This window comes from Colletotrichum navitas (genome assembly GCF_030913465.1).
Source record: "Colletotrichum navitas strain CBS 125086 chromosome Unknown LY79scaffold_136, whole genome shotgun sequence".
Taxonomy (NCBI): domain Eukaryota; kingdom Fungi; phylum Ascomycota; class Sordariomycetes; order Glomerellales; family Glomerellaceae; genus Colletotrichum; species Colletotrichum navitas.
Window position 1 is genome coordinate 1 of NW_026850682.1, and position 20,815 is coordinate 20,815.

The following is a 20,815-nucleotide window of genomic DNA, read 5'->3' on the forward strand; positions in this document are numbered from 1 at the left end:
TGATGCCACATTTGACTGGTTTTCGTGGGACGCTTACTACATGGACGGTAATTCAGGTAGATAGTGTCCTTAGAGGCTAAGCACCAGACCTCAGCTACTTCAGCACATAGTGTGCTACAAATCGTTCGCCGTGAAATCATGGCTACATTTTATGGAATGGTTGTGTATTTTTACGTCAGATATTAGTTTTATTGCCAATTTTTCAAGTTTGCAGGTGTCTCATGATTCTTGGGTAGCTTTAAAAAATTTGTATCTCCCTCCTCGACTAGCTCTCTAGAGCTAGAGAAAGCCCTTTTTGTAGAAAAATGTTAGCCATTTTTTTCCGAAGGGCAAGAATTCTTCTTTCAAACCGGTTTCTGTCCTGGAAGAATAAAGCGAATGCTTCTTCTAGAACCCATCTCAATCCGGTCAAAGTTGGACCACAGGACGTAAGATCACATGTGATAATGGCCTAATTATCCCAGATTCGGAGATGCGATGGTTGTTAAAAGAAACCTCAACAGCGAGCTAACAAGCTAACATGAATGCAGCAAGAGGTCGTGGCCTGGCTGTCGGGTGCCTTCCAAACAATCTAGAGTCTGTTGCGGCTCCAATTGTCTCATGTTAGAACATCAGGCTTATGATGGATATCTGAAGGTACATGTACGTGAAATGAATGGCATGTGAAGCATACTGTAGAGTGGGGGGCGCTACAAATAGATAATGCAAATCCTTCAAGAAATACGAGGCGACTCACAAAGATACCAAAGGCGAAGCGATTTTTCATTGGCCTGGGCTATATATGTTTCCATCCAAGGACTGACTCGCACTGATCCCGACATACATATGTCCTAGTTCTTTAGAAGGGGCATCATTAGTAGTATGCTAGAATACCGCCCGGTGTAACGTTATCCTGCTCCGCTGGTGCCCCGGCCCCCACCCGGTGCCCTCCCGGTCACCCCGTTCCGAGGCCACCCCCTCTGGCACCCGACATTCCAGCAGTTAGCCTAAATGGAGAAAGGCGACTGCCACTCATCACAGGATCCACCGTCTACACGTTCACGTAACACACATCCCTTTTCATATAAAATGTTAGTAGTAATATAAGCATGTTAAGTTATAACTTACCCTTATGAAGTCACCCTTGTAAGAGTATTTGTTTGATAGTTTACACTCGTGACGACCACGGCTGATAATCAATTTGGCACCATTCACTTGCCTACAAACATTGATTGTAGCGATTGTCGAGTAAGAGCCCTTATTTGAGCAACTAGACATAAGTTAGTTTAAAATTGTAAGTATATGAATGAAGTTCATACAAGCATCGGTAATGAGCGCTAACGCCAATAGTAAAAAGAGTAAATATGAGAGTTAAAAAAAGCATTCTGCTAGAAGAGTAATTAATTCCCTACTAAGATGAGATAGATATGGTTGTTAAAAAGCGTGATGTTTTGCGCCAAATTCACAACCAATTCGGGGTATCTTCAGATTATATAGAAATTTATATAACACGCCTAACATATGTCTTAGTGATTTTTATACTCTACTATTATATTACATTAACTACTTTTATGTGCTTTGAAAAGAATTGATTATAGATATATATATAAAAAAGGTTAAAGAAATCAATGCATTATCTACTTGATTACATGTTTAATAATGCTAAAATTATGTTATTGCTCTTAAGTAAGTGTAGTCAAATACTCCACCCTTGTGGAGTGGAGTGGTTATTCATAAGTGGGGTGGGGTGGTTATGCACAATCTGGAACCCAAGGAATGTTTTAATGGCCAGTAGCCACAACAAGCGCGTCGAACTTCTCCTGCCATTCTCAAGGTGAGCACCCACTCAGTGCCTGACCATGAGAAACTGCGGTTACGGGTAGAATGACGACCCTGTTTTGGTAAATTGACGGCCCCCTGGAATAACAGGAAATACCGCGTTCTGTCACGTGAACTCTAACTAACCCTAATCCTTACCAGAATCGTAACCAACCCTAACCATCCTGTCTACTACATTCTGGCGATTCTGAATAAAATCTTCTCTATAGTTAGTGCGGTTAGGGTTAGTTAGGATTCTGGTTAGGGTTAGAGTTACCCAGAGTTTGCATGACAGAATGCGGTATTTCCAGTTATTCCGGAAAAGTGGCTGGGGCTGGGGCAAGTGCCTGCTCAATCTGATTGGCGTTCCCGTCAAGCGGAGATCGCCGTGACGGTATGCCCACTGGCAAGTGCAGTGTGTATACCCTATCCCTTTAATTGCGAACTGACCTCACTAACCCCCGTGAGGGGTAGGAGCAAATTAGGCCACAGTAATTAACGCTAAAAGCTAATAGTTTTAAGCTACTTCTATATATATAGCGTTTTACCTATGCTAAAGGTACTAATAATCTCTACTTTTATATAAAGATATATTATAGTCTAAGTAGCCTTACTAGGTCCTTTATTACTGTAGGCCTAGATCTACTAGAGGCTTATTAAGCTAGATTATTTACGTTATTATATTACTCTAGGATATAGTTATCTAGGTAAGCAATAGTAAGGTTTTCTAGTAGAACCTCTATATAGATAGTGCTGTAAATAAAGGTATCTAAATAATAACATTATTAATAATATTAAAATAGGTAGTAGTTGCTAACAAGATAATATTCTAAATTAATGTATTATCATGTATATTTAAAAGTGAGGGGTAAAAGTAGGTGTGGGTCCACCTAGGGGTTAGTGAGGTCGGTTCGCAACTAAAGGGATAGCAGTGTCAAAACAGGAGTATACGGCCAGCGGGCCATAGTTGAAGCTTACCAGGTGCCACCTGGCTCGGCTCGCCGATCAAAGACTCGGACAGTGTCAAAGGCCTGTTCCTTAATTAGTGCATCTGTTGCAATTGCACCTGAGGGACCGGCGCCGATAACGGCTACTCTGCGGATCTTAGCTGCCATTTCCAGAGGTTGTTTACGACAGAAATGGAGTGTTGTTGAGGCTGGGTTGTTGATTAGGGCTTAATATCTCAACTTCATGTTATGTTTCCCTTGACGTTTCGACTTGATTACTTGCCGAGAGCATTCAAAAACGCAATGAATAGTCTTTTCCACTCTTTACCGAGCTACAACCAGCCATCTGGGGTCGAATTTATTATTTTATTTACAATGGTGTGTGATTGCGCCACACTGGATGCCATTGTGTCTTTCCGGAATGCAAGCAGGCAAGCCGAACGACTGTGGGTCAACGGCTGCAACTTCACCACACCGAGGCCGAATCGCTATCAGATGGCTGCCGAGATGCGTCGGAGACACATCGATGGTAGGTAAAGACGTCAATTTGCAGCATCAAACCTCAGTAATCTGACCAGGGTCTCTCGGCGGCTCGGCCGCGTCGGACCTGTCCCTCGGCGCCGATGTCGCCATTCCCTGATTGGCTTCCGGAAAGGCCCGACATGGCATGATTGCGTGCTCGATCACAGTTGATGGAGAGTGCGAAGCGGCTCTCTGTTGATTGATTACGAAAAGAGAGGTTCCATGAACCTATTTAAGCTTGAATTATGCACCTATAGTGTAGCGTACTCCACTTTGCTTTCACACAGGTCACAATGTTACACGAATGACAAATGCCATACCTACCAGCTTGCCAACGAAAACCAAAAAAAGTCGAGTCAGTGTAATCTACTTATACCTTGGATTTCCTTGGAAACAGCCACCGCCATATGTTCTTGTTCTTCTGCAACAGTTTAGCCCTGGCATGGGTTAACTTTGAGATTGCGTGCGTTTCCAATCCTCTGTTGCCATTTTCCAACAAGAAGTAGCCGGCCAGTTATGGCGGCTACTGTTAATGGGTTATTAATAGTTCGGTCGGTGTGTTGAATGTGTCACACATATCACTACGTCGAATCGCAGTAAGGCTAGACATATACAGGCACGGATTCACGCATAGTCTAGAGAATAAGTTGAATAGTGCCGCTTTACACCTTCTCCATAGTAGAGCACTGATAAGGTATTTGGACTTGACGGCGACTGTCTCGATTTCTTCCATTGTTCAACCTTACAAGCACCAAGGAGATACTACTCTAGTCTGATATATCACGTTCAAACATGCGCAAGTTGACGGCTGGGACCACAAGTCACAGCAACTCTGAACATCCCCAAGACCCGTTTTTTGGGCGGAACCTAAATCCAAACTTAATCTACATAAACTTTCTTAGGGGAATAGTTGTTCAGAGCCAGTTCCGACCAGAGGAAGCTGCCTTTCCCTGTCGTGGATAACAAAGCTCTCGAAAGGATGCGCATCACTTTGGGTTCTTCATCATCATGTTCAAAGTGACAATACATTAGGGTACAACTCTTGGACGCTCTCATACCTAACCAAAACAGCTGCAATACCCTCTTCAGCAACACTCACTGAGGCAACTGCCGCGGAATACATGTCTTCTAACTTGAGGAGTGGTTGAAACAGAAACAACACTCAAATAGTTTCCATTGCTAACTTGATGGAAGAGCGATGGGTCCAATCATCGAAATCTATGCGCATACTTTAGAGAAAGAGAGTATAGGGTGACGAACTGTATCCAGGGGTTTTATAGTGCTACTAGAGCCAATAATAATTGTTGATTAGGTCGGTTCTGAATTCAGGTATGACAGTTCTGCAAGATACCCATTCATTCCTTTGTACATGATCTCAGAAGCTCAGGCTCTTTCACCCGCAAGCCGGCCATGTGGTTCTTCTTAATGTTTCTTCATCAATCCGAGATATCGGTATGACGGGCGATGTTTCGTCTTCATTGGCCATGCACACACCTACTGATCTGCAAGCACTAGGCTTTAGGCAATGCCGACATTCCGGCGAAGCCACTGACATGAGATTTTAGCCTCCGCTGTGACTACTGGTGCTAAACATATGAATGAAGGGATCCCCCCAACTTGGAGATTAGACTTTACCACAGAGTTTCCTTCTGCAGAAGGTAACAGCTCAACTGCATGTCTCTAATCTGACCTCAGCGATTCACCCACAACCTCAAAACATCCGCAACATGGACCCAACTCAGCTGCCTTCGCGGGACCTCCCTGAAGGCGTCACCTCACGTTATGTCGACACGTCCCCTGTCGGACTGAAATCCCACGTCCTCGAGTCTTTTCCAGACGCCGCATCCCCAAGTCGTCTCCCGCCGTTGGTTCTCCTCCTTCACTGCTTCCCGAACCTATCCTACGACTGACGCTTCGTGATGCCAAAGCTCGCCGAGGCCGGCTACTACGCGGTAGCATTCGACATGAGGGGTTTCGGCCGCACGCACAACGCGGATCTCAATTCTATCAGCGAAAGCTCGTTCCGTCGCATGACTGCATTGCGGGACGTTGTCACGCTCGTCCACGCCCTTGGGTATGAGATCAGCCACACCCTGGTGGGACACGATATCGGGGCGTTCGTGGCTTCGCTCTGCGCCCTCGTGCGAGGAGACATGATCAAGTCCCTTGTGTTGATGTCGCACCCGTTCAAAGTCTCTCCTCAGCTGCCATTCGGTACGGCGATCTCTCCCCTGCTGGCCTCCGCTGCCTCCAACGGTGCTGGATTTGGCAAGGGAGAAGGGATCAAGGCCGACCCCGATATTCGGTCGTCACTCTTGAAGCTTGACCCACCCCGGGGGCCCGGAAGCATTGCAAGTACTACAACGCATCTCCCGAAGCAGCCGAAGAGTGGACCAACCCGACCGGCGAGCCGATGCGCCGGTTCCTTAGAGGTTACTTCCACCTCAAGTCGGCAGCTTACAGCTTGAAGCCTTGAACAAGCCAGGGCCCCTCGCATCATGGACCGCAGAGCAGCTCGCCGTCATGCCGCACTACTACGTCATGAGAACCCAGCTATCGATGCGCGGAAACGTGGACCTGGACATGTCCGACGAGCCGGCTGAGATCCGCGACAGGCTCGGCGAGACACGGTGGCTCACCGACGCGGATCTCCAGGTGTACACGGACGAGTTCTCGCGCAACACCTTCGGTCCTCCTTTGCTGTGGTACAAAGTGCTTGTGGACCCGAGCCTTTCCGCGGACCCCCTATGTTTCGCGGGGACAAAGATCGGTATCCCGACAAAGTACGTCTCTGGAACGAGGGAACGAGCGACTGGGGTACGTATCAGGTTCCGGGCTCTCTCGACGCAATGGGAAATGGGGAGAGTGTTCGGGACGGCTGCTGGAAGAGAGCAACTCATATTCCCGGCGCTGGGCACTGGGTCAACATGGAGAAGCCTGAAGAGAGAGTCAAGGAAATCTTGGAGCTGGCGAGGTCTGTCTAGGTAGGTCCAAGGTATAGAAATGTTTGAGGGCAAGGATTGTTTGTCCGGCCAAATCCAATTCATTTGTTTACATTGAAACATATATTTTGTGCCAGAAGCTCTAAATCACTTGTTCCTGCATAATTGAAACGAATGATTGGATCGATGAGAGCTTTATCATCTTCATGACAGGCTCAAAGAAACGAAGTCCTTTTCTGTACAATGGATTCAGTGCAGGCATGAGGCATGGTATATGCCTACAGGACAAAACCTAGGACGATGACTGTCTTCGTTCCGATATCTCATTAACTGCCATATCATCTGGCCCATCACGAGGAAACTTCCATCGGCCTTGGGGGCACGGTTCTATGGCGAAATAGGTCTTGATTGACCCATCTCATGGGCGAACCACATGAGGGAATCAGTTCCCAGTCTCTCGAGCATGATGGTTAGTGAGTGGCAGAACCCGTGGAAGAGCCGACCAGGGAACCTTGAACCTTCTTCCTGTTCCCCCCGATCCTGTGGAGGGAGCCCGAGAATCCCAGATTCCAGCCCGTCTCATTTTTCTCTCGGATTGATGGGAAATTCTCTTGCGTAGAGATCTCGATGAGTTCAACACTGATACACCCATCCATTGCTTGGGGTCAAGAGCAACAACTGTGAGAGGCCTCTTGCTCCACCCATCGCCTCATCTCACATTGGCTTCAACTACACTTCACCAGTTCCATCCAAAGACGACACTATAAAGACAAAAGCAGAAAGACGAGGCGAGGCGAGCCGAGGCAACGGAGAAACAGTCCTCAAGGTCGCCGTACCTTCCAGTACCCATCTCCGATAGCCTTTGCTTCCACCCACTTCTCCCCGGTCTGCAATTCACTGCTCCCTCCCCATTCTTCTTCCTCTTCCATCTTTTCTCTACACATCTCTTCCTGTCCATACTTCTCTGGATCCTTTCATACTCTTTTAATCCATATTGACTTGTCCCCAGCTTGACCCGCTTCTGGTACATATTCCTTTGGCTGAGCCGAGTCAATTGCTTCACAACATCATTCTATTCCTCGCCTTTGGGCACTTCAGTTCTTCCTCCCGACCCCGTCCATCTTATCCATTGAAGACGACAGCAACACCGCTCAAAGCAAGCAACAACATCGACGACACCAATCCCACTGGACGCGTCCATCGCCTCCAACTCTGTTTCTAATCATACAAACACACACACACACACATATACGCGCGCGCGCAACAGGTCTCTCCATGTGTCAAGCCGAGAATGGGCAGTGCACTGGGTGCGGGCGGATTCGCCCCTGGGTCCGTCACTGCGAACTATACAACCCTGCTGCCGACTCCTGCGTGAATATGAATCTCGAAAACCCGCCTCTGAGGCCTCATTACCAGCCTTGCGACAACCTCGAATGCCCATTCGTCGATCCCATCCTGCGAGGGCCCGACCCAAACTTCGATCCCAATGAATTCGCTTCAATCATGTTGCTGAAGGAGGCCAACGACGCGATGGACGCGGCCGCGGCGCTGGACGCCACGGGTGCCGCGTCCGAGACTGTGCAGCCTCAAATGGGGGAGCAGATCGCCGCCGCGGTTGATGCCAGCGGTGGCACCGGCGGCGACGCTCCTGAGCCCATCTTCGGCGACGTCGCCGGTCGTGCGGGCACCCCGTCAGTGTACTTGCCACAGATTCCGGGAACTCCTGGTTCCCCGGTTAAGCCTATGTTCGGATTCGACATGCCGAGCGAGCACGAGGTTGTCGAATGTGCAACCGAAGTCTCCAATGGCAGTCTGCTTGCTTTTGAAATGGGTTCGAACGAACAGCCGGGCATGCAAATGCAACAGGCTGATGCTCAGACTCTAAGTGTCAACGATCAATTCATCGCGGCCATTCAGCCACAGCCCGACGCATCGCTTTATATTGACCCGAGGCTCCTCACCAAGACGGCCTCAGATTTCTCTGTCCTGGACGCTCCGACGGGGGCCAACGCTGAGACCATGGTCCAACCTCTGAGAGAGCCCGAAGGCTCAAACATCACACGTCCTCGTCTTCCCAACATATCAACTTCGGACAATGGCCCGAAGGGCAACGGTCTCTCTCAAGCCAATTCAGAAATCCCCGTCGATCAGCTGAGAAGCTCGTCCGAGCCGAGCAAGAAGCAGCGAAGACACACACCCCTGAATCGTGTGTTCAGCGCGTCAGGGGCGGTGGCAACGACACCGGCCGTCAACCTACTCAAAGGAGCTCAGTTGCTCCCGCGCACCCAGACTGCGCACGTCACCCGAACCCGCCGGATACGCCCTGCGAACCAGATGATCATGAGAAAGCTCTTGAACCGCAATCTAGGAGCGCCGTCTGGCGGCGTCAACGGCCCTTCGACCCCACACCCGCAAGGAGGGGCCTTCCACGTCCCCAACAGCCAGGGACTCGCCGGCACGCCGGCGCAACCTCACCTTACATCCGCTACAGGACAACCCCAAGCCAGTTTGGGAAACGTGGGCGGCGGCATGGCATCGCTTTCCGAGTCGAATGCAACTCTTGAGGCCCAAGCGCTCCAACTACACGCCCAGCATTACCTTCCAGTGAGCCAGTCAGGGCTCGCCTCTTTGGGGGCGATGGACAATGCCACAACGGGTGACCACTGCCCGAACAGGACCGCGTATTACAGCAGGCCTTCAAATCGCCCACGGTCGAACTGGGAAAGTTTTTTTGCGTCTCGCACCCGCCCGTCGCGACGAGAGCAATCCGCCGGCTTGAAGGGTGCTGGGCCAAGCAACAACGGCTTCGTGCAGCAGGCCCCTCTCAGCTCTCAACTGAATCCTTTGACCCCGTTGGATTCCCAGTTGCAGCCTTCTGGCCATGGAATCCCGCAGCCCCAGCCCATGTTGCCGTCCGATACCACGGCGATATTGCCTTCCGATACAGCGGTACCGGACTTTCATCCCACGATGCTGGACAACGACCGTGTCTTTTGGGCCCATTTTCCGCAAAGCATGCTTCAGACAAACATGCTTGGACAGAATGGCTTCCAGCAGAACGGATTCCAGCAAAACGACTTCCAGCAAGGCGGCTTCCAGCAGAACGGCTTCCAGCAGAACGGCTTCCAGCAGAACGGCTTCCAGCAGAACGGCTTCCAGCAGAACGGATTCCAGCAAAACGACTTCCAGCAAGGCGGCTTCCAGCAAAGCGGCTTCCAGCAGAACGGCTTCCAGCAGAACGGTTACCAGCAGAACGGCTATGTGCCAACGGGGTTCTAGACAGGTCTTCCATACGACCATTAGATGATGGAAGTCCAACGCTCAGCCAAACGTGTGAGAACCGGCAGCAGAATATTACGGGACGCCCCAGTTCCAAGGCTGCAATCAAAGACAAGCGGAATTAATGAGGTGGAATGAATGCGTTAAAGTTGGTCTCGGGCGTTAAGTTGATTGTTTACGTAGGAGGTGATATTAAACAAAGTAAGGGTGCAACATGTTACATACAGCACGCACCCTGCCTTTGGATTGAGGAGTCATCATGTCACCATCACGGAGGCCAAAGGGTGCAACGGGTTCATTAATGGGAATATTGTCCCGACATTGAAATCTATCATAACACACTCGCAGAAGGATGCTCGTACATAGTCATAACCATCCCAATAAACACATATGCCCAATTATACCCGTACACCCCAACCCCGGTATTGTTACGCCGACCATTTCTCTCCACATGTCTAATCGCGCAGGTACTTGAGGATCTGGTCACGCTCCTCAGGCGGCATGGTGCGAATGACATCACGAACGCCACGCATGGCAGCGCTCTGGTTGGCTCTCAGGACTGAGCTCAGCTCAGTAGCCAGGTTGTCGGCCTTGACGGCCTCAATTCTCTCCGTGATGGACTTGCGGTTGGCCTCGTACCACTCAGACACCTCACGGTCAGCGGTCGCGAAGTTGACGACGCCGGACCAGCTCTCGAGGAACTGCAGGTTGCGCTTGCGAGCCTCGGGAGCCTTGGTGGCATCACCGCCAGGGGCAGCAGTGATGACGGTCGACGACATGCGTCGGAGGAGGTACTCCTCGTTGAGACGACGGCGCAGGCGCCAGTAGAAGTAGCGACGGGAGTTGGCCCATACGAGCTGGTCGCGAATGACACCCTTGGCCTTCATGCGGCCAGAGCGGTCGTGAAGGTCGGCGAACTGAAGGGCGATCTGCGAGTAGACAGGCAGGAGCTGCTTCTCGCGGAGGGTCATCTTCTTCTTGAGCTCGTCGGCCTGCTCCTTGGGCAGATCGGCGGCCATCTGCTTCTTAAGAGAGGCGTACACAGGGTCCAGGCGAGCCATGGTCTCAAGCTGCTTGTCCTTGCGGTACTTGATACCGATGATACCCTCGGGCTCGAGGACACCACCGCGGGCGTCGACATCGGCGTACATCTCCATGGCCTCGGGGTTGATGGTGGGGTCGACGACGACCCAAGAGCCACCACGAAGCTCTCCAAAAGGAGGAATGTAAACGAAGATGGGCTGCTCGTACTTGACAAGGGCATCGACGATGTAGGAGCCATACTTCAAGACCTCGTTGTACATGTCGCGCTGACCACCAGAGAAACCTCTCCAGTTGGCGAGAATCATGAGGGGCAGCTGCTCACCATTGTTGAAGTCGTTGATGGCCTGGGCGGTCTTGAAGGCGGAGTTGGGGTACCAAACACCACCAGCCTCGTTGGCGACCTGCTCGATGGAATCAGGGTTGGCGGGATCAGCAGGAGTGATGTTCTCGACGGAGCGGGTCTCGACAGCGATGACACCCATGGGGATGCCGCCGAGACGGGCACGACCAACGACGACGGTGCGAGCCCAGCCGCCAAGGGTCTCGACGAAGGAGTCCTTGTCGAACAGGCCGGGCTCGAAGCCGCCCTCCTCAGTGGGGCGACCGCCAATCATCCACCTGACGTCGTAAGGCTGCTTCTGGGGGGGAGTGTAAACAACATCACGGTCCCAGGCATCAGTGCTGGGGCTGACAGGAATGGGGCTGCCACGCTTCTCGGGAATGAAAGACATCCACTCGACAATCTTGCAAACGCCGTCGAAATCGTCGGTACCAGTCATGTGAGACACACCGTTGCGGTACATGATCTGGGTACCACCAAGTTGCAGGTTGGAGGTGTAGATCTCACGGCCCAAAACGTTGTTCAGGGCAGGGGCACCGGTCAGGATAATGGGCTGGCCCTCAATCTGGACGGCACGCTGGCCGAGACGGACGAGGTAGGCACCAATACCGACGGAACGGCAAGTCACCAAAGTGATGGTGAAGATGTCGTTGTAGGCCTTGCTGGTGGCACCAGCAATGAGACCAGAGCCCCTCAGACACTCGACACCAAGGCCATCTTCAGAACCGACAATGGTGACGATCTTGTGACGCTTCTCGCCATCCTCGGAAACGACCTCGGTGATGACGTCCTTGGCAAAGCGCTTCTGGGCCTCGTCGTCGAGGTAGAGGTACTTGAAGCCGTTGTCCTGCTTGTTGGCGTCGTTCCACGCAACCTTGAAGTGGGGCATGAGCTCATTGGCGACACCAAGACGGGCGCCAGAGTTGGCCGACAGGTAAATGCGAGGGATACCAAGCTTGCGGGCCAGCTCGGTGCACTTGTAGAAGTAGTTGTCCTCCTTGGGACCGAAGCTACCAATCATGTACGTGATATCGTTGGCAACAACAATGAACTTGCGGCCCTTGGGGTACTCGGGGGTCTTGGCGTTGAAGATCCAACCGACCATACCACAGGTGTTGGTACCGGGCTCACGGTTGACCTCTTGCAGGTTGTCCTTGTCATCCAAGACGAGCTCAGTGTACGTGACGCACTCGCCAGACTTGGGCTGCTGGCTTCCGAGAGCGCCATTCTTCTTGACGGACTGGGTCCAGCTGTTCTGGATGGCCTGGCGGAAAAGCTCGGGGAAATCATAAACGTACTGAGTACCCATCAAGTGAGCCTTGTAACGCTTGGGCTGCAGAGGGTTCTTCGTGGGGTAAGGAGTCGAGACCGGCAGCAAGTGCATGGGTCCCTTCTCCTTGGTGCCACCGATGCTGTTGAAGACCCACTCGCCCTTCTCAGACTTGCGCTCGGCGTAGATGTCGACATCAACAACGTACCCTGAGGTGTTGGTGATGATGACACGCAGAGGGTAGGGGACACCAGTCTGCGGGTCAGTGCAAATGATGCGGATCTCCACCTGGGCGACACGCAGACGCCAAGCACGAGCGCCAAAGCGGTCAAGGAAGCCCTGGAGACTACTCTCGACCTCCTGGGGGTGTAGCTGGAACACGGGGGTGAAGTTGATGAAGACCTGGTTCAAGTCGGAGTTATTGTTGCCGATAATCTCAAGAGCGTCGAAGATGTCGTTGATGACGCGGTCAGCCTCAGAGATCAGGTACTCAGCAGTAGGGATCTCGTCACGGAGACGGCCGGGACGAATGACGGCGCGAGTGAAGTAACGCTTGTCGCCATCGACAGCCTTGCCGATACCCTCGTAGACGTGGATGTTCTTGTTCTCGGTGAAGACGGGCTTAATGTGGAACTTGGCCAGCCTGGCGAGCTCGAGCTGGAAGGCAAGTGCAGGCTCACTGTGACGAATGCTGTCATCCTCGACATACTCGGGGCCACGGAACGTGTAGTAGCCGGGGTAGGCACCGTCGTTGCGACCGCAGATGAAGGTGATACGGCGGACGTTGCGGTTCAGGAGCTCGTCCTTGAACTGCTCAACGATGGGGACAATGCGAGAGAGGATCTCCTGGTCACTCTTGCTCTCGGCGTCGCGAACAGCGACGTTGATGACAGCAGAAAGCTCCTCGGATTCAACCTTGGTCGCGACGGGCTTGCGCTTGCCACTCAGGTCAGGAATGAGACCAGGGGTGCTGCGCTTTCTCGCCTTGTCGGAAAGAGCAAGAGTCTCGAGGGCCTTGCCAAGCAGGTCTTCGGCATCATCGAGGTACTTGACGGGGACAATGACACCCTTGCGGTTGGGCTCGGAATCCCACTTGTGGTTGAGATAAGACATATCGCTGATGGAGTGGATGCGCTTGAAGTCGAACGAGCCGCCGCTTGCGCTGGGAGTAGCGGGAGAAGAGGGCGCCGCGGACTGCAGAGGAAGTCCGTACTCGCTCTGGCCAATCTTGCGCAGAGCAAAGTCCCAAGTGACGAAGAGAGGGGTGTCCGTCTCGTCGGAGTGATACTCGATCTGCTTAAGGATGTACGCACGGTAGGCACGGCGAACGTAGACCTCGAGGGCAGCCAGAGAGACGTAAGGGTCCTCGTGGGCGAAGAAGAGCGTCAAGACATCGAAGACGGTGTACTTGGAGTCAACAACCTCCTTGATAACCTCCAAGCTGGGCTCACGGTGGTCCCAGGCAGCCTCGCCGTAGCGAGACTCGACAACGGAGGATCGAAGGATATGCTCCATCTGAGCAGTGCGCTCCTCCAGGGAAGGCAAAGAGCACTGGATCATGATCTCACGGGCCTTGAGGGAGACCTTGGAGGTGGTGCGGGAGGACTGCAGCTCAGTCAACTCCTGCAGAGCAGAACGGAGGTACTTGGCAACGTTTCCGACGTTGGGCTTGTTGGGGCGGTATTCCTCGAGGATAGCGAGGACGAGCGAGCTCTTGGCGCCGACACGGCTGTGCGACAGGACGGTCTGGACAACCTTGCGGATGTCATCCTTGTTCTGGTCACGCAGCTTAAGGATGACGCTGTCCTCCTGGGTTCCGTAGCCAGTGAAAAGACGCTCAGTCTCAATGTACGAGGCCAGCAGTCCCTTGATAACGTTGAGCTCGTGAGCCTTCTGGCCCTCGGCGAAAGCATCGAGAACTTCGGTCAAAGGGGCCAGAGTGGTCCTGAGCATGTCGGCGTCGGCGGCAGCAACGTTATCGTCGATGAACTTGTGGAAGGCCTTGGACAGGGCCTTGGCCGGGAAGTCGGCGTGGCGAGTCTTGGCGCGGTCGACGATTTGGGAAAACTGAGTGTCGAGCTTTTGGGGCATACGGCTGTGGAGCGCAGCGAACTGAGCATTCCACAGACTGTAGGGCAACTCAGGGTTGCGGAGAACCTCAATCAGCTGCTTGAGGGTGGAAGCCATGATGACAGAGTTATCGTATCCAAGCAAGATGTTCTTCAGGGTGTTGTGCAGGAGTGCGAACTTCTGAGCAGGCTTGGTTCCGACGGCGACTGGCTCGCCGTAGACGGGAAGCTGGCCAACGAAGGGCTGAGCCTGCTTGACGCGGCTGGGGTCGTCCAGTGCGAGGATACCCAGGATGTCGCCAGCCTCGAGAGTGGCTCCCGGCTGCTTGATGAGCTGGACGTTACCATCCTCGGCAGCGATCAAGGGCATGTACATCTTCATGACCTCGACCTCGGCGAAGGGCTGGCCGGCCTTGACGTGCTCGCCGTTCTCGACCAGGTACTTGACGAGCTTACCAGGAGAAGGAGTACGCAGCTGGGTGGGGTCGTTCTCCTGCTCGAGCAGGCAAGTCTTGCCATCCACAGACAGACGGGTGGCACCGACCTCCTCCTTCCAGTAGACGCTGTGGGAGCGGCCATCCAAAAGGATCAAGAGACCGCCGTCACTGAGAACGCGAACGCCGACAGAGCACTTTGATCCGTTGATGAAGAGATGATAACTGTCAACGCTGGCGCGGGTCGCAGTGAACTTGTAGCGGAAGCCCTCGTAGATGAAGTCAACCGCGAAGACAGTCTTGAGGATGTCCTTGGAGGGGACCTGACCCTTCTCCAAGCTGGTGCGGTACTCGGTCATGCAAGCCTCACTGGCAAGGTGAGCCTTGGTAACGGCACCGCTAACCACGGCCAGCATGGGATCCGGTCGCTCAGCCGTCAGCTTCTTGGTGATGAGCTCGTCGAGCCAGCCGGTAGTGATGGTGTTGTCCTCGAAGGCCTCCGTCTCCAGAAGCTTGATGAGGTACTCGACTGTCGTGCGGAAGTCACCACGAATGCTCAGCTCCTTCAAGGCGACGACCATGTGCTTGCGAGAGGCAGCACGGTTTTCACCGTAGGCGAAGATATGACCAAACTGGGAGTCGGAGAAACTGTGAATACTGGAAGCAGTACTGACGGAGAAGTAACCCCAAACGTTGGAACTACTCCTGAAGTTCAGGTCGTGCATAACACCGTTGGAAGGCTTGAAGCCTTCACCGGGGTCCTCGGAGGTGATTCTGCAAGCAGTGGTGTGACCCTTGGGTCTAGGGCGGCGCTGCGTCTTCTCGCTGCCCTCCTGCTTGAACTCGAAGTCGATCTCGGTGGACGTTTTGGGATCGACGCCGTAGAGCAGACGGATGTCGCGGATTCTGTGCAGGGGAATACCCATGGCAATCTGAAGCTGGGCGGCGGGCAAGTTCACACCGCTAACCATTTCCGTGGTGGGATGCTCGACTTGGAGACGGGGGTTCAGCTCGAGGAAGTAGAACTTGTCGTCGGCATGAGAGTACAGGTACTCGACGGTACCAGCCGAGACGTAACCCACGAGCCTTCCGAGACGGACGGCGGCGTCTTCCATGGCCTTGAAAGTGATGTCTTTGGCGATGGTGACGGGCGCCTCCTCGATAATCTTCTGGTGACGGCGCTGGACGGAACAATCTCTGCCAAAGAGGGAGATGTTGTTACCGTACTGATCAGCGAGCAGCTGCACCTCCAAATGTCTCGCGTTGCCGGCCAGCTTCATGATGAAGATGGGGGAACCGGGGATTTCACCCGCAGCGGCCTTGTAGAGCTGTTCGAAGCCTTCCTCGGAGAGAGCCTTACGGATACCCTTGCCACCACCACCCTCTGACGCCTTGATCATGACGGGGAAGCCAATGGCCTTGGCTTTCTCCAGGCCCTCCTCCCACGACGTGACGCAGCCCTTGGCGTAGACGTCGTCGGCGACGGTGACGATGCCGTTATCGTCAACCTCGACAGCGTCGACGCCGGTTCCCGACCAGGGAATACAGGGCACCTGGGCGTGCTGTGCAACGATTGTGGAGGAGATCTTGTCACCGAGAGATCGCATGGCAGATCCTGGGGGTCCAATGAAGACAATCTTCTTGGGGGATGCGGCGAGAGACTCAGGAAGCTTGGGGTTCTCGGAGGCGTGGCCCCTGTGCAAACGCTGTTAGCTTCGACAACGGGTAATACCGGGGGGGTTGGTTGTTAGAGGCGCACTCACCATCCAGCCCACACAGCGTGGACGTTCATGCGCTCGGCAATATCAACAATCAGCTCAACGTTGGCGTAGTTGTGGTTGTTGGTGCCGCCGGGGACTTCGACGTAGTGGTCAGCCATGCGAATGTAGTCGGCGTTGGCTGCCAAGTCCTCGGGGGTAGCCATGACAGTGAACTGGATGGCCTTCTCGTCGCCGAACGTCTCGTAGGCCCATTTCCGCACCGAACGGATCTCCTTGACGGCGGCAATACCGTTGTTGGCGATCAAAACCTGCGAGACGTCTCTCGGTCAGCATGTCTGATGTACCCACCGACAGAATTGTCAGGGAAAAACAGGGGCTCGACGCACGTTGGTGATGACGGTGTGACCATCTTGCTGCGCAACAAAGTCCTTGACCTTGGAGGCTGGTGCGTTGCTCAGCTTGTTGCCGCCAATGAAGTGGTCGGCGATCTTGTGCTTCTCGGCATAGGTGGCCTTGCCGTTAGCATGGGGCACAGTCCGGCCGGTGCCGTTTGTTGCTGTGATTTCGGTCATGATTGCGGTATCTGTTGAGGAATTCGCGGGTATCTCAGAGGGCGACCGTCATGAATCGGGGGGAGCTCCTGGAGCTTTGATTCGGTGTGGTATGACGTGAGACGAGGGGCGGGGAGAGAAATTTGCTCGAAGGGGGAAGGTTCGAGCAGGGAGATTAGTCGTAGAGATCTGGCTCTGCAGCAAGGAACAGTACAAGGGGTATAGACAGAGCAATTGGTGTGTCGGAGGTGAAGGACAGAGATTTGTTCGAGTCTCTGGGGAAAAGATGGTCTTGTTAGCAACTCTGGCACAAACTTTCTTGTTGGGGGATCGGAGAGCGGCAGAAATAACACAAGAGGGGCGCGACGTTCGGGGAGGGGGTGAGTGTGGAATGCCAGGGGGGCGGGATTGGGCGGCGTGGGATTTGGGGGTCTCCTTGCCAGGGAGAGAAGCGTCGGGCTGGCGAGGGCGGTGGACGAGACAACGCAGAGATGTAGAGAGAGCGCGAGAGAGCTGCAGCGTGCAGCGGTGCTTGCTGGAGAAGCTGTGGGCGAGACAGCAACGTACCTGGTTGAGTTTGAGGGGGGGGGAGATTGGCAAGACAATTGCTTTCTTCCTCTGTCTTGTGGTTAAGAACAGAAGGGTCTACAAAAGTGTGTCAGAAAAGGGAGAATGGAAAGGAGAAAGTGAGAGAAGAGGTCGAAGAACAGAGGGAGTTTCAAGGAGGAAGGGGGGGTCGGGGACGTGTTATTGTAGTCCGGCCGCCGCGGACTATTGAGATTGAGAATTGGGATTGGGGATGAGGATTATGATGGGACGCGAGGGAAGGACTCTCAGAGGCACACCTAAGAAAGTGTAGACTGGAGACACAGGTACAAGGAGCGGAATAGTGAGTGAGTTGAGATGTGGTGGATTCCGAGCTCCGAGTGACTTTGGAGCTGGGATTAGATTGATTGGGATTGGATTGGGGGGGCATGGATTGTTGGAGCGGCGAGGGGGGGCGCGTGGGAACGTCACAAAGCCATGTACCTTTTTCTGGAGATGGAGGTATATCGACAAAATAAAACTGGGGTCCGGGCCGGGATGAGAAGGTACCGTCCTTGGGTTGGGGGTACGGCACGGGGTACGGGGGCGTGAATGGGAGGAAAGTGGGAGTGCGTGGTTGAGAGGAGGTGTAGTAAATGCCTACTTTGTTTAGGATGGTGAGTTGAGTTAAAATTAAAAAAAATTCCCCTCGGACAACGCCGGCTGCCTGGGAGGCTATCCTCGAATTCTATCTTTCGAGATTGCTATGTTCGTTCTGGCGATGGCCAACCGATTGATCCAAGTAAACGAGAGGCGGAACTGGGACTGGATGGATGTTGAGGTCCGAATGATACAACGACGAGAACCCGCCGCGGGGAAGAGATAGAGACAAAGGAAGGAAGAAGGGTGCGGTGTGAGGCACAGAACGGGGCACGACGAAGGGAAGGAGAGAACGGGAAGCAGGAAGAGCAGAGGCAGGTGAGGCTGACTGTATATATTATTTATTACATTCGCGTCCCCCGATGGAAAAGACTTTGCAAACCATAGCTCCGGTACCAAACATAGGCCGGAAGGATGGAGGAGTAAGACCCAGATCCAGAGTCAGAGCAATAGCAGGCAGTCCATGGCAACCCGCCCGGAGGCAGGACACACAGGCGCATCGCGAAGGAGCGGGAGCTGCGTGTCGAAGGTAGTGGTGGTGGTTGTGGTCGTGGTTGTGCTGATGGTGGTGGTGGTGGCGGCAGTTTCCCATGCACCGCCGGACCGAAGGGTAGGTACTTCGGGAATGCAAGACAGGTACTTGTATCGGTGCCCGAGATCAAGTACCCCCCTGTACTTCTTCTCTCACTCACCTTTCGCACCTCACCTTCGGCGGGGCGGGTGACGGACCGTCATCAACCATCGCCAATCCAGGTAGGATCAAGATCGTCCTCAGCCCAAAAAAAAATCCACCCCGGTTCAACACACTCGTTTGAGACCAGGCGGACCTCTTCTCTTCCCTCTCCCTCTTACCTGGGACTGCCTGTCCTCTGCACTACAGGCAGGTACACTACACTAAGTACACTACGCAGAACGTTACTATGTATGGCTCGGGATAGGTAGGTAGTTGCGTAGATAGGAAAAGACACACACCACACACACACACACACACACAGACTAGGCCAAGCCCATGCTGGGGCCACGTCCAAATCATCTAAACCCTTCCGCTCGCTCGCTCGCTCGATTCACGCTAGACGTGCTCGAACAAGCCGGTGCCCACTTGGATTTCCCACATTCATTCATGCATGCGAACCGTGGTGGAGAGATGCATTGTTTGTTGTTCTTCTCTCGCTGTCTCACTCTCTCTCTCTCTCTCCTCTACAATCCATCCGTCCGTCAGCTTCTGCTTCTGTCCCCCCTCCCTCACTCCCTCAACCAATGGCCGGGGTGTTGGGGAAGCTCTGCCCAAGGGTGGGCGGGCGGACGGGCCAGCGGGCTGCAATAGCCGCCCCTGTCCGGTCTCTCCTAGACTTTAACCACCCAGACCATCAGCCTGCAGAGCTGATTCAGTTCCTGCTCGGCTCCCGTGAGTCGATTTGAGTTGATCGAGTCGCACAGGTATATACGGACACATTTGTGCTGTAAGTTCGTTACTAGTCCCGCCCAGTCCCGATTCCATGTCTTTCCAGTCGTTGATTGACGGATTGCTGGGCCGGGTCTGGGTTGGGTGTTTCCCCCATTCTGCCACTGCGCCATCCACCCCAGACTACTACTACGGTACCTACATACGATGCCAAGGCTGAAGAAGAAGAAAAGGTCGTGAAGCAAACAACGCAACGTCGCTCTTTCCTCTCACTTTTCCACGTTACTGCATGCGTAGGTAGTTACTGAGGTACTGAGATGTGTATGTATCCGTACAGTAAGCACCTGAGGTAGGTGCCTGCCTGCCTGCCTGCCTGCCTCGGAGTCCGACTCGGGAACGGTACTTGGAAAGGTACCCAGGACGGGACGCGTACCTGGTGGGGGGTCAGGTACCGATTCCAGAAGTTCTATCTCGCGGGCACGTACCCTAGGGGACCTGATCATCCCAGTGGTTTCTGCCGCTGGAATTTTTCCCTGGTTTGGACCAGCACGTTGACATTGTCCCCAATCAAAGCTCGTTCTTGCATCCATCCGCTCTTGTTCTTTTTTTTTCTTTTTCTTTCCACCCCCTTCCCTGCTCCTTCCCCCAATGTTGCAGCTGCAGCTCTCGGGACGCTATCGATAACCAAAGCTCCTCTACGCGCATCGACTGGTATGTGTGTGTGTATGTGCCCTTGCACCTCGAGATTTCAGCAGTTCCAACCCTGTCGTCACCTCCCTCACCCACAAGCCCAGTCATGTCTTCAATCTACCTAACCTATCGCGCCCCCCTTCGACACCACACACGCGACACTTACATGCCCTACGACAATACCACTAACAAGCGATACCGCGACTGGCGCACAATGTCTTGGACTCCAATAAAACGGCGTACCTCGTCCGGTGTCTTTCCCCCCCCCGCCCCCGGTTCTCGAGGGATCGGGTCAGCCAACGTTGCCACCACCGAACCCCGACGGCATCTCCAATCAATGTCCGAAGCTGCTGCCCAGAGAGAAAGAAGAAAATGAAAAAAATAAAAATGAAAAAATGAAAAAAAAAAAAAAGAAGAAAAAAACACGCACTACGGAGTAAACTCGCTGGATAAGGCGGCAGACCCTTGGACACCGACCGTCACCGCCGCAGAATGACACCCAGACCCGACACCCACGTCTCGTGGGCTCCCGATTCAGCTCAATGGGTAAACACGTCTAGGCGTCCCGATATGACAGGCGGTGCGTATCTCCTGTTCCCACGCTACGGATACACTGGCATCA

The 20,815-nt window shown here is 53.5% G+C and overlaps 6 protein-coding genes across 6 annotated transcripts; 3 read left to right on the top strand and 3 right to left on the bottom strand.

Annotated features, from left to right (window-relative positions):
* Positions 1 to 843: 843 nt before the first annotated feature.
* On the bottom strand, positions 844 to 1,494 carry LY79DRAFT_86766 (uncharacterized protein). The gene is made up of 3 exons (XM_060565176.1): positions 1,299 to 1,494; positions 1,108 to 1,249; positions 844 to 1,055 (listed from the first exon to the last, which is right to left on the bottom strand). The coding sequence occupies exons 1-3, from the start codon at positions 1,361 to 1,363 to the stop codon at positions 987 to 989; spliced, it is 276 nt and encodes a 91-aa protein (XP_060407648.1). The 5' UTR covers positions 1,364 to 1,494; the 3' UTR covers positions 844 to 986.
* A 1,105-nt stretch (positions 1,495 to 2,599) lies between these two features.
* LY79DRAFT_571926 (uncharacterized protein) lies at positions 2,600 to 3,061 on the bottom strand (the record flags this gene model as incomplete). Its single annotated transcript, XM_060559300.1, has 2 exons — positions 2,776 to 3,061; positions 2,600 to 2,714 (listed from the first exon to the last, which is right to left on the bottom strand). Coding segments are annotated over exons 1-2 (220 nt in total), but the record flags the coding sequence as incomplete, so codon positions are not given.
* A 1,932-nt stretch (positions 3,062 to 4,993) lies between these two features.
* Positions 4,994 to 6,280, top strand: LY79DRAFT_653961 (Alpha/Beta hydrolase protein; the record flags this gene model as incomplete). Its single annotated transcript, XM_060562626.1, is given in 5 exon segments — positions 4,994 to 5,134; positions 5,195 to 5,621; positions 5,645 to 5,698; positions 5,737 to 6,053; positions 6,068 to 6,280. The coding sequence occupies 5 exon segments, from the start codon at positions 4,994 to 4,996 to the stop codon at positions 6,248 to 6,250; spliced, it is 1,122 nt and encodes a 373-aa protein (XP_060407650.1). The 3' UTR covers positions 6,251 to 6,280.
* Positions 6,281 to 7,483: 1,203 nt separating this feature from the next.
* Positions 7,484 to 9,487, top strand: LY79DRAFT_584733 (uncharacterized protein; the record flags this gene model as incomplete). The annotated part of the gene is made up of 1 exon (XM_060560426.1): positions 7,484 to 9,487. The coding sequence occupies one exon, from the start codon at positions 7,484 to 7,486 to the stop codon at positions 9,485 to 9,487; it is 2,004 nt and encodes a 667-aa protein (XP_060407651.1).
* A 455-nt stretch (positions 9,488 to 9,942) lies between these two features.
* On the bottom strand, positions 9,943 to 16,937 carry LY79DRAFT_674668 (acetyl-CoA carboxylase; the record flags this gene model as incomplete). The annotated part of the gene is made up of 3 exons (XM_060564337.1): positions 9,943 to 16,339; positions 16,408 to 16,673; positions 16,752 to 16,937. 3 exons carry the CDS (start codon positions 16,935 to 16,937, stop codon positions 9,943 to 9,945), a joined length of 6,849 nt encoding a protein of 2,282 aa, XP_060407652.1.
* Positions 16,938 to 17,069: 132 nt separating this feature from the next.
* On the top strand, positions 17,070 to 17,826 carry LY79DRAFT_86816 (uncharacterized protein). The gene has a single exon (XM_060565177.1). The coding sequence runs from the start codon at positions 17,203 to 17,205 to the stop codon at positions 17,692 to 17,694; it is 492 nt and encodes a 163-aa protein (XP_060407653.1). The 5' UTR covers positions 17,070 to 17,202; the 3' UTR covers positions 17,695 to 17,826.
* The last annotated feature ends 2,989 nt before the right edge of the window (positions 17,827 to 20,815 follow it).